The sequence below is a fragment of the Dermacentor andersoni genome, chromosome 2 (assembly GCF_023375885.2).
Source record: "Dermacentor andersoni chromosome 2, qqDerAnde1_hic_scaffold, whole genome shotgun sequence".
NCBI lineage: Eukaryota > Metazoa > Arthropoda > Arachnida > Ixodida > Ixodidae > Dermacentor > Dermacentor andersoni.
Window position 1 is genome coordinate 111,442,149 of NC_092815.1, and position 16,850 is coordinate 111,458,998.

The 16,850-nt window shown below is 50.1% G+C and overlaps 1 protein-coding gene across 1 annotated transcript; it reads right to left on the bottom strand.

Annotated features, from left to right (window-relative positions):
• Positions 1-367: 367 nt before the first annotated feature.
• LOC126541215 (TBC1 domain family member 25-like) lies at positions 368-9,195 on the bottom strand. The gene is made up of 4 exons (XM_055076662.2): positions 8,768-9,195; positions 8,147-8,449; positions 7,802-7,983; positions 368-1,725 (listed from the first exon to the last, which is right to left on the bottom strand). The coding sequence occupies exons 1-4, from the start codon at positions 9,152-9,154 to the stop codon at positions 858-860; spliced, it is 1,740 nt and encodes a 579-aa protein (XP_054932637.1). The 5' UTR covers positions 9,155-9,195; the 3' UTR covers positions 368-857.
• Positions 9,196-16,850: the final 7,655 nt, after the last annotated feature.

Genomic DNA, 16,850 nt, shown 5'->3' on the forward strand with positions numbered 1-16,850 from the left:
CCTTCATCTCCCGCTGCGCTCGTTCGCTCGGTTACGAAGGGCGAGGATATTGTCGCTTGTTGTGCGCAACTTTCTCAACCCTTCAAGAAAACGGAATAAAATGATTAAGACCTCATGTGCTTCGGTTCTTCATAAAATGCACGCGTCATACCTGCGCCATTGTCAATTCTTATAAATTCTGTTGCACAGCTACGACCATGTCATCTCTCTGCCGAAAATAACGGTCATCACGATAACCGCAATATAAAGCTAATTGCTGTAGCACATATAAAGGAGAAAATGGAGAATGCTGATGGTTGTGGCACCAACGTCTTTCATATTCAATAATTCCAAGCAAACCTTTATTAAAAGGTAGATTGGTTGTCCCGGCGCTGCGGCTTTCGACAAGCTCATAATGAAATCTAATAATGAAACCTTGGTTCCGCTGCAACCATAATGGTGGCCTGACGGCGGCGCTCGCAGTCAATCATACGCTACGGCCATTGTGATAACAGGGCTTATCGCTGCATGGTTCAATATGTAAGCCAGCATGAAGGCAACACAAACGCACGTTTGTAGCCGTAAAGTCATACGGGACGCAAAATTCAATCTCAAATCTAACCGGGCACAGTGCTCTGAAAGCAAGTACGGCGCGCATCTGGGTTGGACCTCAGACATATAACGATGATGATGCGCGGAATAAGGCTACCTGGAATGGACGGCGTTGGGCTGCCAGCAGGATTGATGTGCACTGAGGACACGTGCAGCACATCACCTGCAGCTGACAGCCCACGACCTATGGATTACCCGACCGCGTTGGAACAGCCAGCCTCCACTGCAGTTGAGTATATGAAATCGCGGATTCACACACGTGGGTGCTATTCCCACGGTTCGTCCCATCCGAGGCGCAAGTACTCGGAGTAAAAGGCCCTGGCCCGCTGGAGCACGCTGGTCAAGTCGTGCTGGCGCACCAGCTTATCGAAATGCACGGCCAGTTCGTTGTAGTCCATGCCTTCGCGCATGATGACGTCGCGGTGTTGCGTGAGTATCGCTAGGCAAAGGAACATCATGAACGGGTTGCCGCCGCCAAGTTCCTGCGGCCGCGGCAGCCGCATGTTGGCCGCACATCGGCGGCGGGCCTTCTTAGCGAAACTCGAAGCGTTCGCCCGCGGTATAGCGCCTGATTCCGGCGTGCAGACCCCGCTAGAGGAAGCGCCGCCTTCCTGGAATGCATGGTGCTCGTCGCCAGTGCTGTTCGGCTTGAGCGGATCTTCCGTGTCAGAGGTATGCTTGCCAGCGCTGTCTCCGTGGCCGTCGCACCATGTGCCCAACCGCCGGCTCGTGCTGTTCAGGTCCGTGCTCAGCTCTTGTGTGACGGACGTGTTGACGGGCTTGCAGACATCCTGCTCGTCTTTGTCACCGTTTGCTGACCCGTCACCGCACACGGTCGACGCCGACGGCGAGGCCTCTGCAGCCGGCGGCGGGCTCGGTCGGCAAATGACGTGCACCTTGCCCTGCGAGCTGGAATCGGCGTGCGTCGACAGCAACGTACATGGCAGGGCCCCTTCCATGTGGTAGGGCCGCTCGTACAGGGGCAGCTCACCGTCGGGTGGCATCGGTGGAAGTGAGCTCCACTGCACCTCGAGCATGCGCAGTGCGTCGTCAAAGGCGAACTCGCGCTTCAACTCCAGCAGCAGCCAGCGGTAGCAGAAGAGCAGGTCGTGGGCTCCGAATTTCTCAAGGTACCTGTAAGCGGATTTCAAGATCCCAGTGGCCAGAGTCACGCAGTCAATCTATTTTCAATGAGAGTCGCGTAAAAAATAGCTCTGTTTTTAGCAAAAGACTAGTTCTAGCGGAGTACTGATACATATTTTCGGAGCTGTATGCAATGACTCTACCCCATTCTCGCATGTTCACGGATGATATTTGGCTAACAGGAAGGTTTGGAAACACTTCTATGATAATTTGGTCATACGAGAGCGCAACGATAGAGAGCATCAGCCTACTCGAGCGGTAGGTTTGTGGCAATCTTTCGTTTAAATTATCGTCAGGACAGTAAACAGACTGCAGGCTCCCGCAGGAAGCGTCAACAGCGAACATTTTAGCAGATGCAAAAACACTCATGTGCTTAGACTTAGGTGCACGTTAAAGAACCCCAGGTGGTCCAAACATCCGGAGTCCCCCACTACGACGTGCCTCAAATCAGATAGTGGTTTTGGCACGTAAAACCCACAATTTAACACTTTAGTAGGGTGATCTGCTAAGGCGTCTATAGTGACCAGGGATATTCCCTGTGATAAGACTTGCTTCGCTAACACCAAAATATAACATGGAAAGGCATGTACGGTTGGCAGCAAAAGTCAGCATCGTATAAAGGGCCATGAAGGCGTTGTGCGTTCGACACGGTCGACGACAGTGTACAGTATGATAGGGGTGGCGATGTAATCAGCGTCCAGAACAAACTGTGAAGGCGACTGTTCGATGTATGTGACGATTTGTGGCGTCACGTTAACAAAATCCGCAGGACCTGGGTGACTCTTGGGTGGAGCAGCAGGATCAGAAATTAGAGAAAAGCGAGAGACCCGATCGACCATTCCAGAGTGAGAGGAGAGAATTAAAGTCAAGGCAGAGTATCAGATTATGGGAATATTCGGCAAGGACGGTGAAAAGTACGGCAGTGAGTCGGCCAGCAATGCTTACGTGGGCAGTACACATTCCAAGGACTGCTTGTCCCGTTATCACGCAGACACAACCGAGATTGCCGACAGCGACGATATAAACCGCCTCGGTTTACTGGCGCTCAAATTTTGGACATGCAAGTCTTGCGCCCGCATGTAGGCTTCTTAAATTGAGCTGCGTCAGCCTTGCGGACACTCATTGAGAGAGTGAAACCTCCAGTTATCGACCTATCACCACGACTGTTCGTCGGCCAGGATGACGTTTTGTACCACCGTAATTCTCACCCTGACGGCCCTTTCTTTTTGTATTCTCTCAACACCTTCGCTAAGTTATTCTCCACAAACTTGATGACGCGCTAAGTGCAGGAGATCTCTGGATCTCTCGCAGCTACGACCACATGGCCGGAATTCGCTCCCGCGAGCTCGGGCTTACCAGCCCAACACCGTAGCCATTAAGCAACCGCGGCGAGTGTCCTTTGCTTAGCGCTATAGCTCTCGCTAATTATAACCTACCAACTATAGCCGAGACCTCTACATTTTAAACAGCTGGATCGCATTGGCAACCAATTACGCGACACGATACGCCGACACGTACCCTAGCACTTCCAACCAAGTGCGCAACTTTTTACGTTGCTGATCTCCTTCACGATATTATCTTAGTGCACGGTCACCCCGCGACAGCTCTTCGCGGAATGTGGCAGCACATTACTTTCCCAAGTAATCGCCGACAGGTTGCACTATTGCTCTACCACGCAGAAGCTCACCACCCCGTACCATCTTCAGACCAATGGACCACTCAGGGACTGAACTGCACACTCACCGACATGCGAACTATACTTTTCGCCCGGCCACCACGAAGGCGGCCATTGTCCCGCCCTATGCAACGTTCGCTTATTACGCTGCATGCTACAAAACTGCCGCTAATTCTCCGTTTTACCTGTTATTCAGCCGCAACTAGACATTATACTCATAGGCGTGCACACGAGAAGCACCCTCTCCCTCCTTTCCCTCTCTGTGGGCTGAGCACAGGGGCGCAAATTTTGTGTAGGCACAAGGAACACGACAAGCGTCTCGCGGGGCACGAAAGACGCGCGAGAAAGGCGCCACGCGCACAGAGAGGAAAGAGGACAGGGGACACCTGTGACTTCGTAAACGCAGTTTTTATAGCGGGGGTGAGCGAAGATGGCGACATCCCTTTTCGAGCTATCTGCCTGCAACAGAATGCGATGCAAGCGTTCAACCAGCATGAAAAAGCCTGACGGCCATGTGAACAAATGAACTACTTTTCTTCGAGATGTTCGACGAGACTGCCAAACAGAGGAACGACGCCAACGAAAACGCGACGTTGTTTTTGGCGTCGTAGTCCTGCTGCTCGCGGAAGAAGGAAGGCCGTTCAGAAGGCACACTGGATAATTTTTAGAAATTATAAAGGCTACCGAAAACGTGTGACCCCATTTTGCGCGATCATTCAAAGTCGGGGTCGAAGAACGTTCGTATACGCGAGTTACACAATGCAAAATAACCTTACGATTGCTGCACATAGCCATGGTTCATCAATTATCTGGCGGATTCAAGGGGAAAAGATTAGCTGTTTGTCGTTATTAATCGAATCTGAAGGAGATTACAAAACAATATTACAAAAACACTTTCAAGGTTATTTTATAGCCGTTCGTTCTACGTAATAATTCGTTATGTTTCGGTTCAATATATCCCAGTTCGACTGTATAGATACTTTTGGAGGGGTTGGAAATAGGCCACTTGAGGAGTTTTTCGATCTTTAAGAGGGCTCACAAACATGAACAGCGAGTCTGTCTTCGCAACATTGCAAGTTGTTTTCTCTGGCATCGATGTCATGGGGCTTCTACCATATCTGGTCACGTACCTGCAGTGTCCAAGCGAAGTGCGAACAGAACGACAAGCTTGTATATTTTCACTGTTATGCCCACTACCTGAACCTAGTGCTCGTCGACGGATTGTTTATCACGAGCAGAGAACAAAATGCTGTTCGATTTTTTTTAGCTCTCTGCAACTTGTCTAAAACTTCGTTGCAAATAGTGTTGTACACCACGCACTTTTTGAGAGAAATTTTCATGCTTTCAACACAAAGCTTAGAGCTCTGAAGTCTTTTTCCGCGACTGTCGCGCGGAAGCTGTGAAGGCCGTTCGTGAGAGCTGCGCAGAGCTCCCGAGTGAGTTAGTAGAGATTGTGAACTCAGTGAGGCACCCGGAGAGGCAGCTAGAGCTTCAACCGTGCGTGCTGCATGGAAGCTGTCACCCTGTTCTTTTCCAGGTTATTATGAAGGTTAGTTGGGCTCCTCAAGAGCCCAATGCTGAGCTCACAACAGCATTTAATAAGGTTTAATTAAGATTTTCAGAAGCTTGCTCTATCTGCGAGACAAGTCCGGAGAAGAAAGATGTCTAATAGAATCAATGCAACCGAGATAAATGAACATTTCTGCCTCACCAAAGAGGAGCAGCATATTGTTAGGAATGGCCTGCCGAGGTGGCAACATGCAAGTTTTCGCAGCCAGCTGCAACTGCGAGCTTGGCGAGCTTCCCCGAATATACCATGGAAGCCTTCAACACCTGCCGCGGTGACTCGTTTCGCAGGGGCCGCGAGGTGCCGCGTCAACAACCCCTCGGCGCCGCATGACTAAACGCGATCAGCTCTTGTTAGTGAAATCGCCAACACCTTCACGGTTCGGCTGAAGCAAGGGGATTTCCTGGAAGGAGATGCCTTGCGGTGCCTTTTCACGGGCCTTTGAAGACGCCAGACAATGGGCAGCGGCGGAGGCCACTGTGCGAGGTCCGCCCTGGAATTTAGAGGCGCCGGCTGGGGTCGGGCGTGACCACCTGGCTACGGGAACGCAGGACAATGGACAACACGACAGCCGCGTTGCGAAGGTCAGCTCCGAGTGCAGTGAAAGTGCGTACGTGTGTGTGTAAACCGTCCCGCAGAGAGGCGGCTTGTTTACGATGTCGTCGAACGTTTGGCCTCATCTAGGGATCTAGGGAACACGAAGTGGATATAACCAGCTGTTGTCGGCGGCTAGACTGTGCTCGTCGTCGTGCTCTGTACTCGTCAATGTACTCGTGAGCTGTGTGCTCGTTCGCTGTATGCTTCGTTTTGCGGGCTCCATTTGGGAGTCACGCTAGACCGTGTAAATGTATCACTTGCTTCAAATGTAAATAATGTAAATAAATTCCTGCTCGCCTAGTCCTGTCGCCCCAAGTTCCTCCGATCGTCCTACAAGCCCGACTCCAAATCTTACAATATGTATCGCCCGGCCGTTTTCTTTCCGATGTTTGACACCTTTGTCCAGAGAGTCGAGGTTCGCACGTGGGGCTTTTGACCTCGTGCGTGCCCTGCAGGAGCCTCCTCACTCTCTCAGTGAGTGTTGAGCAGACATCAATTACTTGCGTCTTGTTTGATAAAGACGATGAAAGCAATTCGGCTCCTGAGGTCTCGGATTACAGGAGAAAATAGAATGACTGTCTATGCCATGGCTTCACTCGCTCAGAGAAGTCGGTTTGAACACAACAGCGTTTTCCAGCTGATTTCTTCGTTTCCCCGCTGCTGTTCCTGTAGCCAGCGCTTCTGCTGCGAAATAACATTTTCGAAGCTAACGCACGTAAAGACCAAGCGATAGGTACAACCACGTCGTGGGGGCGGCTTCTTGGGTGATGCTACCTTTTATGGAGCAGGAGATGCACAACATCAGTTTCATTTGACGACGTTTTCGAGCACTTCACGGCGAAGACACGCAAGCTTTTGTTGTGATCGCTATTCAATCTACAGTGAAAGTGGTTGTGATTTCAGATGCAGGGAATTTCATTTGTACAAATCAGGATGTGACCGAAACGCTTTTCCCCCTACTAGTTCATTCAGCGGTAAGAAAGGCCATATTGTCACAAATATTTTGAGGTGATCTGCATCGGCTCAGAATCACACTATAGTCCGAGCACTTGGGCGCGTCGGTTGGATGCGCTTTGTATAACGTGAACATACCGCCTTGTAAGATTTAGTTGTACTGCATTTTAGTGCCTGTGTCGGTGTAAAAACGTGTGAGATGTCGTGGTTCATTTGCAGTGGTCGCCACACGAGCGCAGGTTTTGTAATGAATTATTTTAGTTGCAGGAAAGGTTACGCCTCGTTCCGTTAGCACGCCTAAACGTTCAGCGGCTGTTGCGTTTGATTCACCGCAGGCTATACTTCCAGAGCTACCGCGGTGTACGGACAGACCTTCGCAATAATACGAGGCGCAAAATGTGCTTCACCTTATGCCGAGTAAGATGCTTCACAATTTTGCGCCGAGTTAGGTGCCAGAGCATAGCTGAAATTTACGACTGTCATACTTCTGCGGCATCGACACCGTGGGAGCCCGATAAACAGTTTTGTCTTCATGCTGTGAAACATACGCAGGTGTTCTCATTTGCGCAGCAAGGCCTTCCACTCAGCAAGGTATACATACACGACTTTGACAGCGGTGCTATAAGAATGACAGGGCTGCACGACAAAAATGTGTTTTGAAGTTTGAAGGGTGTGCGGGGCTCGGCAAGCTCGCACGCATGACGGGACAGGAACGGACCCGCCAACGCCAGGCGGATGATCGTGTTAACTCGTCGACACGCTAGCGACGGAAATTAGCCATGACGATTATAAACCGGAGCTGCAGAAACGCTAAATGGTGTCGTAGCTCGAAAGGCGTATAGGACGAGGATCACGTACATGACTTGTAAAAAAGTATATATTTTTTCTGATCTGATTATTATCACAGACCTTAATTTGTTTCACCTTGCTTATTCAACTATATTTACCATCTACCTGCGATATCTCACATTCACAGTTTATTTTTCAGCGCTTCAGTTCGCGCTTGAATACCATGTGCGCCCATCGTGCACGTGGTGTATAAACATGGCGGACGGCGCCGAAACGGGGAAGTGCATGCCGGAGGCGTAGCGGTGACGTCCTAGAGATCATCACCGCGCCGCTGGCGCCGACTCTCAAAACGCCTCGATGTCCTCCTCGCCCCCAGCTTTGCACTGGGGAGGAGGTGTGCATTGAGGCAGCCGAAAAAACTGGCTTGACTCGGAGAAGAATGCCTCTCATTACCGCAGTACGGGTATTGCAATGGCAAAGAGTACCTGAAGAAAGCCGAGTCGAAGTGCTCCACCAGATCGGACAGGTGCTTGAACTTGAGCGTCATGGCTTCGCCATCCGCGTTGAAGTTCGGCCCCAGGCGGCGCATTAGCGCGCAGAAGCACACGTATGCCTGCGGCTCGTCGCGCATCACCACCAGCAGAGGTGACGCCAGGTCGCTCATGCCCTGTGCGAATGGGTCAAAAGGGCGCGCGGCGTTATTGCGCTTCCTTGTAAAAGGCTACTGCACAATATGACGCGAGAACGAAGCGATCCACGCGTCTCTTTGTCCACATGCGGAGCGTACGTGCGATATTTCTTTTTGTTATTCGCTTCGAATTTCGTCTCACCTGGCAGTAGGACAGTGACGGGTGGTTGAGCGCGAACGTGGTGAGCAGGTTGAAGAGCGAGACGACGTTGGCGTTGTCGTCTGCGCCCTCGTAGAACGGGTGCGAGCGGTCGGTGCGGAAAGCGTCCTTGCGCACCATATTGCTGACCAGTTGGATGTCGCCGCTGAAGCCGGGATTTTCCACGAGCGCCTTCCACGCGCTGCGTAGCTGTAGGTACTGGTCACTCTTGCGGCGCATGTACGCCAACCGCTCGCGGCCCGTCAGGCCTTCTGGGTACACGTTCAGAATGTGCTTCCAGACGACCTGCACGGAATTTGGTTGCACGTATAAGGGACTTCTCAGCAGCGTATTCGGAGACTGGCTCCTCGTTAGCAACTTCTCGTTCGGAACGTGGACAGGTTCGTTGTCTATATGGAGTGAAGAGCACTGAACGTGCTCTCCACCTGCAACAAAACGGTATTCTTAAGGTACAAGGTGATGGCACTAGAGCTGATCAGACCGCACCAGGTCACTTTAAGAATACCGATCGGCAAATGTTATCCTGGGGCACTCCACTGTGGTGTCCGACATATCATCTGTGTATCGGTTTGAGCACCAGTACAAATAAGTAACTCAGCGGACCTTTCTTAGAGATGGCTCGACTCCGCCCTTGTAGACGGCAAGGCGCAACTCCAGCGGCTTGAGCAGTCGCCCTTCGTCGTCCAGGCAGGCGCGGAACTCTCGGTCTCCGAGCGGGCACGCCGCCTCCTGCTTGTGGCCGGTCCAGGGTAAGCTAATGACCGCGGGTGAGCCGCCGGGGGAGCTCGCCGGGAAGTCCTGCAGGCCGGGCAGGTTGAGCACCCTGTGGAAGCGGCCCAGCGTCTTCTCCATCTGCAGGAAGAGCAGCCAGGCGGCCGCCTTGTACCGAGGCTGCGCCCGCACACGCCGATCGGGCGCCAGCGGCACTCGAAGGCTGCTGGGCCCCGCCGCAGCGTTGCCACCGCGGTTGTTTCTGAACAGGTTCAGCATGGCGATGAGCGAGCTGTACTGCCTCGACGAGGGGAGGTCTCGCGGGCGCGCACTCTAGGCAGCTGTTGTTTTCTTTTCGACTCGTGGCTCGTGCCCATGCACTGAGCCAATTTTCGAAAAAAGTGCATACCTAATGTTAGAGATGCAACGAGGTGAATGACTTGTCCCTATTTTAAAAAGAAAGAACGCAGAGTAAATTAAGAACTCAAAGAAAAAAATTCAGGCAGAACCGATGGGCGCCCACTATTTACGTGGCGGCAGCGGGGCCAGGGCCTCCGCCGGAGATCTTTGGTCGAACCCCTTCCCACACTTCGTACCCAGGCAAAATTACTTTTCTGCCCCCTACCTTTCCACCCGAAATGAGAGAAGAGACCGCCGCACGAAAAAAGAAAACATCACACCTGCACGTCGGCGTCAGCTTGATTGCGTTTGATTCTTGTTGCAAAAACAATTATTTGGGATTGTCGAAAGAAAGAAAGCAAGAAAGAAAGAAAGGAAGAAAGAAAGCGAAAGTTCTGCTGGCCGCATCAGCGACTAGTTTAAACATAAACACTAATGCTAAATTTTGAATAGATAAAAGAAAGTCAGATAAAAATGTAATAATTTAGCAAGGAAATCGTCCTGATTCAATCATAAAGCTTACAGCAGTTGCACCAACAACCCTATGATAATGTCATAGAGAAGAGGCCCTCAAAGATAAAATATCGGGAATGACCATTTTCTTAACTGACCCGATTCTTGGCCTATCCCCCATAGTGAGCATGAGCCACAAGTGGAGGCAAACCAACCAACCAACCAACCAATCAACCTACGACGGATAACACCTGAACAGCGGCCAGCAATAGGGGTGCAATCGCGACTATGAGCGGAATTTACTCGGGACATTTGCAAGGTACATCCTTAATGCATGCCGGGAAGCTGACAGGATTGGTCATTCCGCCCCGTGACACTAGGGATGGAGTAAGTGTGCATGGTCCATTCGTTCTTGGGCAAACACGCAATGTTCCCCTCTTCCTCCCTCAACCGCCCAGGCACGTACGCCGACATCTGGTTCTTTATGTCGCCTTCCCTAACTATTTCGTTAGCGCGCCTATAAATATCGATCAATTTGATCGACAGTCTTTCTAGGCGCTGTTAAACATTTCCGTAGGAATTCTTCTATCAGCAACGTCATTGCACCGTCCGAAATGACTACTGAACTTTAACGACTTGTCATATCTGCCGAAATTGTCGCAGATTGGGGAATTTGGAAAAAGAAAAAATCGGCTGGAGGCGAAGACTCGTGCATTCTGGGAGAATCCAGATTGGAAGACAGCCAAAAATAATTCCGCTACTGAAAAAACAGGGAGCATGGTTACAGTCTTGACAATATTAGACCTATTTCTCTTACATCAAATATGGTAAAACTCATTGAAATAATTTTATGTAGCCGCATGATGGATCATATATATCTAAAAATGCGTTGCTGAGTCCAAGTCAAATAGGCTTGCCGGCCTGGTCTCTCCATTTGGTGTGCGCATGTAGACTTGGAAAGCCGTTTCCAACTTGCTCGCCATAGGAAAGAATTTAGTGCATTAGTGACGCTTGACCTAGCGAAAACTAATTATACCGTCATCTATCCACTACTGCTGGACACATTACGGTCCTACAATTTTCGTAGATACATATGAGGGCATAGATATGAGTATTCTTAAGAAACAGAGAATTTAATTGTTTTCAAAACGGTTTTCGTCAACAAAGTACAAGCATACAAGAGGACCGGGTGCCCCAAGGGGCTGTTCTGTCTCCTGTACTATTTAACCTGCTAATGAGTTCCCTTCCACTGCGCCAGGATGTGTAGAACCGTATGTCTATGCAGACGACATCACATTTCTCGCGGCAGCGAGAGGCATCAATCCCATTTACCGGTATTTGCAAGAATACCTACATGTGCTCTAGAGGAGTGGCTTCATAATCTTCATGTGTCACTAAACGTAAAGTGCGGAAAAGTGCTGCCATTGTCGTCCCCTTTTCCTGGCCGACACAGATAATATGACGGAGGCGAAATGTAGGCGGAGGATATATATATAGAATATTTACAAAGAAAGCTAGGGCAAGAGAAGATGTCTGATACGGCCCACGTGCACGCGTTCTTATTGTCTTAATCGCTCTGCCAAACCTCGCGTTCACCCATGTATCCACCGCTCCGTAACATCACCCTCCGGCGGCGGAAGCGCTGTCCTAGCGCTTGCTACGAAGGTGAGGAGCTAGAAGGGTAGTGTGGCTTCAGCCGGAAAACGTGAACAACAACAATTGGCAGCGAGGAGGTCGAAGAAGCAGAGCCAAGGGTATAATCTCGTAATTGACGTCACCGAGTTGACGCAGCACCTTGTGGGGCCCGGTGTAACGTGGGAGGAGCTCCTCTGACAGGCCAAGGCGGCAACATTACGATCATAGGAGGACCAGATAGCCAGACGTGAAGTGGGCACTTCTGTGTCGGCTATCGTAAGGGGACTTTTGAGATTCTTACGAAGCACAGAGTCGGTCGCGGGCAAGTTGACGAGCTGCACGGACTCAAGCAACGACGTCACTGGCGTATTCAGTAGGCGAGTGAGGAGCCGACGGAAAGAGAGTCTCGAATGACAATGCATGGATGTCGACCAAACGGTAAATAAAACGGTGAGTATCCTGCGGTGTCACGCCGTGACGAATTGTACGCGAAGGTAACAAATGGCAAGGTGCTGTCCCAGTCACGGTGATCAGGTGAAACATACATGGCCAGCACCTCCGTTAGAGTTTGGGTCAAGCACTCGGTCAGTCCATTCGTCTGTGGCACGAAGGATGTCATCTACCACTCGTCAGAGGAAGTACCTCCCGCGATCGGTGAGGAGCTGCCAAGGGGCGCCATGATGTATAATTACGTCGTGGAGGAGAAAGTCAGCGACGTCTGTAGAACAGCCTGTCGGCGATGCCCTGGTTATTTGTGAAGCGCGTGGCGTAGTCTGTCGCGACCGCAACCCATTTATTTCCCTAGATGGCGCAGGGAAAGAGCCTAGAAGATCAAGGCGGACGCGGAAGAGTGGCTCTGCAGGGACATCACTAGGTTGTAGCTGGCCTGCAAGCAGCGCTGAAGAGCGCTTGCGGCGTTGGAAACGTTCACAAGCAGCGACGTAGTGGCACAGAGAACGGTACATGCCAGGCCAGAAAAACCGACGCCTCGGATGCGGGCGTAAGTATGCGAGGCACATAGGTGACCGGCAGTTGGTACGTCGTGAAGCTGGTGAAGAACGCTGGAGCATAGATGGCGAGGTAGGACAAGCAGAAGCTCTGGGTCATCTGAACTGAGATTACGACGATACAGAACGTTGTCGTGTGGCTCAAACAGGCGAACAGAATATTCTGATGATTGAGCGGTTAGATGGTCGATGATCAGCCGTAAAGAAGTGTCTCGTCGCTGTTCGGTGGGGATATCATTCGAAGCAAGGATGAACAGTACGCAGACGTCTGAGTCAGGGTCAATGAAGTTGGAAGCATCGACAGGGTGGCATGACAAGCAATCTGCGTCTTGGTGCAGTCGTCCAGATTTGTAGTGCACAACAGACGAGCATTCTTGGAGTGCCAGCTGATCTAGACGTCCAGACGGATCCTTGAGCGACGAGAGCCAGCAGAGGGCATGATGATCTGTAATCAAAGAAAAAGTTTGCCAAAACAAGTAAGGTCCAAATTTGGTGACAGCCCACACTAAAGCCAGGCACTCACTTTCAGTGATGGTAACGTTCCGTTCGGACGATGAAAGAAGGTGACTTGCGTAGGCGATGACATGCACGTTCCTTGCCGTGCTGTTTTTGGCAAAGAACAGCCCCAATTTCATGACCATTGGCATCCGCGCGAGGATCTGTAGGCGATGAGGGGTCGAAATAGGCCAGTATTGGTGGTGCAGTAAGTAGACGGATGAGGACAGAAAATAAAGATACTTGTTCGGGTCCCCACACGAAAGGAACGTCCTTCTTCAAGAGTTGAGTGAGAACGCGGGCGATGTCCCCAAAGTTCCGGACAAAACGACGAAAGTAGGAACAAGAAAAGTAGGAACGAAAGTAGAAACTACGAAACTCCGGACGTCCTTGATTGAACACAGCAGTGACGGCACGGGAAATTGTTGCACTGCTCGCACCTTGTCGGTGTCTACTTGAAGATTAGCTCGACAGAACACCGCAAGAACGGCCGATAAACCGGTGAAGTGGCTGTGAAGGTGATTAGACAATGTCATCGTCTAAATAGAATAAACAGATGGACCACTTATATCCCCACAGCAGAGAGTCTATCATGCACTCGAAATTTGCTGGGTAATCGCACAGGCATGACGAACAGCATGACCTTGAATTGGTACAGGCCATCTGGCGTAATAAATGCAATTTTTATGAGGTCCATAGGGTCGACTGAAATCTGCCAATAGCCGGACCGAAGGTCGACGGACAAAAATATTGGGCTTCATAAAGGCAGTCGAGGACGTCATCGATGCGAGACAAAGGGTAGACGTCTTTATGAGTTACTTTGTTACTAGTAGAAGCGCTAGTGGATATTTTCAGAATAGCTCATTCTAATGTATTTATATGTGGAGACTTCAACGCACACAGCATTATCTGGGGAAGTGATCATTGTGATGGACGGGAACGTTATGAGTGCGCCATAGATAAATGCAACTTGACTGTTTCAAACGATAGGCCGCCAACATTTCTTCATGGATATAATTATTCAAGCTGCATAGATGTTACCCTGTGTTCGCATGATCTAGTGAATGGTGTGGGATGGACAACAGACATGGAAACGCGCGGAAGTGATCATTTTCCCATCCTCGTAAATCACCCTAGCATGCACTATGATATCAGGTGTTACAGCAGATCAACTGGAAAGCTTTTCGGTACCGCCTAACAGATCAAATTAATCAACATACAACCGTGGAAAGATTTACTAAATTTTTGCAGACTAATGTGAACATATGCACAAAGAAGGTCTCAATTCCAAAAGATTATGCTGCAGTTGACGGCGAGTATGAACATCTAAGAGCCATCAGACGCCGATCCGAAAGAGCGTACCGACGGAGCGGAAGTTTAGAAGCATGCAAAAACGCTCAGAAAATTCACAATGTAATGCGCAGACGCATGGAAAATTTAGGCTCTCAGTCTCCTCACACATGTGTTCCACGAATTTTTCTAGTAATTCGTCCCTTAAGCAGACCTCTAACACAGAGCTTCCCATTTCGTGGTCTGGCTGTAACGGGACACGTGTGAGATAATAGTTGCAGATGAATGTTGCGGGCTTATTTCCAGACCTGCTTTGTCTTCACAAGGTGCAGAATTTGGTAATTCAGTAGTGTTAGCTAAGCAGAAAATTACTGCTTACTATTGGGCACAACGTCCTCAATTAGATCATGTTTTCACATTAAGCGAGCTTCAATATGCAATTTCATCATGTCACCAAAAGTCTGCTGCTGGGCCGGACGCTATTACGTACAATATGCTAAGAAATCTCGGGCCGACCGGTACAAATGCTCTCTTAGACATCTGTAAAAAAATACCAATAAACGGGGCAGGCGGGCACTGCGAAGAGAAGAAGTTGGAACAATGAGTAGCTGTTTGTCTGGTTTCTTCGCTTCTTGTTAGTTTTATACGTTTGGTGCCGAAAACCTCCGTGCGGACTCGTTACCTTCATCGCACGTCTCCAAGGGCCTTCTACTCCACCGCTTCGCGCTGCGAGCGGCGAGGAATGACTGGATAACGCATCGTTCATGATCGGCGTGGGGACCAGACATCCATCAAGAGCTAATCGGATGGATCGCCTCAAGACCAAACGTCGGCTCGAAGAGCACAGAATACGAAGATTCTGCAGGAAGCACAGTTGCTACTTACAGATCCTATCGTGGACAAGCCCAAGCTTTCAGGTATTTTTGACCGTCTATCTGCTAGCAACAACGAGCTCTCGAAACTTAACGATGCACTCGAAGAGCACATTGCCGACGATGAGCTCGATGCAGAATACATAACTGCTGCACAATATAACCATCAAGCTATCAGCATGCTTGCCGAGATTCGGTGCAAGATCGACGCTTTGAGACGCGTGGACAGTACAGCGGAGTCTGCTCCTCAGAATGCAACCCCGACAGCTCCTGACGCTATGCCCAGAATTGGCCCAAGGCTGCCGAATCTTGATATGCCGACATTTAAAAACGACATTCACAAATGGGCACCTTTCTGGGAGCAGTTCGAGCAGACTTTTCATCTCAACAACGCTATATCGACAACGACGAAGTTTTTCTATTTACGGCGTTATCTTGCCGGGGAATTAAGCGGCAGCGGCCATTGCCGATTTACCGACTTCTGAAGCTTGCTACTTAGATGCCGTACAACTTCTCAAAGAACGTTTTGGCGATCGTCAAATGCTAGTGCAGCACCACCTGACAGCGCTTCGCCATCTAATGTAAAGTCCGGAAGCGACGTACGGCGCCTCAGGCGCCGTACGTCGGTCGCTTCTGGGCTTTATGGTGCCGTATGATGGACTTTATGATGCCGTTCCGGACTTTATGAGCTGTATGATGCCGCGCAACTAAATATCCGCTGTCTGACTGCACTAAACGTACCCACTCCCAGTTTCTTTGCAATGCTGATAGATATTCTATAGAAGGCATCGCCATACGAGATCGTTCTTGCATATATGCGGGGAAAGCGGACTCAGACTTCACGTCGACATGGGCTTGATACGAACCTCTCGGAGCCAGCACTGGCAGCTGCAACATCGGAAGCGGAGTTCAAAGAGCTGCTCATGTTCACGCGTGTTGAGTTAGAAAGCCGAGAGCAGTGCAACACATCGTCACAACGATCTGTCGATGACCGTGCTGAGAGAACTCGAGGGAGCAGCACTGCTTCCATAATGCACAGTGCATCATACAGCTGGAGCGAGTGTTTCTTCTGTCGATCTAAGAGGCACGATACACGCTCCTGCGACGCCAACCTATCTCTTGATTCCAAAAAAGAGAAGCTAGCTAAGGATAACCGCTGTTATAGATGTACATCACGAGGTCATCAGGCACGGTCTTGCCATGTCAAACTCACGTGTTCAGCTTGTCACGCGCCTCGAGTATGTGTGACCCGAACTACAGAAAGAAAGATACTATAGCGCAAACTTCGTGGCCAGCGGTAGCTTCAGGTAGCACAGCAGGGATAGCCTCCTCGCAATCAGTAATGCTTTGCGACAGAGATTCCACAAACGCTTGCGCAAAGATGGACAGAGAAGTGTACCTGCAGACTTTTCGCGCTTTTGTCGTTAAAAATAACAGGTCCAGATACATCAGAGGGATTATGGATGTAGGCAGTCAGACATCATTTATCACAGAAGATTTGGCTGTAAAACTACAACTGCAGGTACTGGGAGAAACCACAATTTCATTCAACACGTTTGGCAACGCATCCCCAAGTTCTGCTGAAATACGAAAGGTTGTTGAAGTACCACTGCGTCGTCAGCACTGTTCCGACATCCATATTGTTCAAGCAATTATAGTTCCAGTTATCTGTCACGACATTGATGCGCCGACAGCTGATAACAACTTCATTCGGAAGCTGTGATGTGAGGGCAAATTTCTTGCTGACGACAAGAATTTTCTTGAAGCGGATACTGATCGAGAACGGCCTCAACTTGTTGATTGGAGCCGACCATCTTTGGGAAA

Coding starts and splice junctions, on each gene's coding strand:
- LOC126541215 (XM_055076662.2), bottom strand. CDS start 9,154: ATGCTGAACCTGTTCAGAAACAACCGCGGTGGCAACGCTGCGGCGGGG. Junction 8,450..8,767: donor TCGAGCCATCTCTAAGAAAG/GTCCGCTGAGTT, acceptor AATTCCGTGCAG/GTCGTCTGGAAGCACATTCT. Junction 1,726..7,801: donor TTCGACTCGGCTTTCTTCAG/GTACTCTTTGCC, acceptor ATCCGCTTACAG/GTACCTTGAGAAATTCGGAG.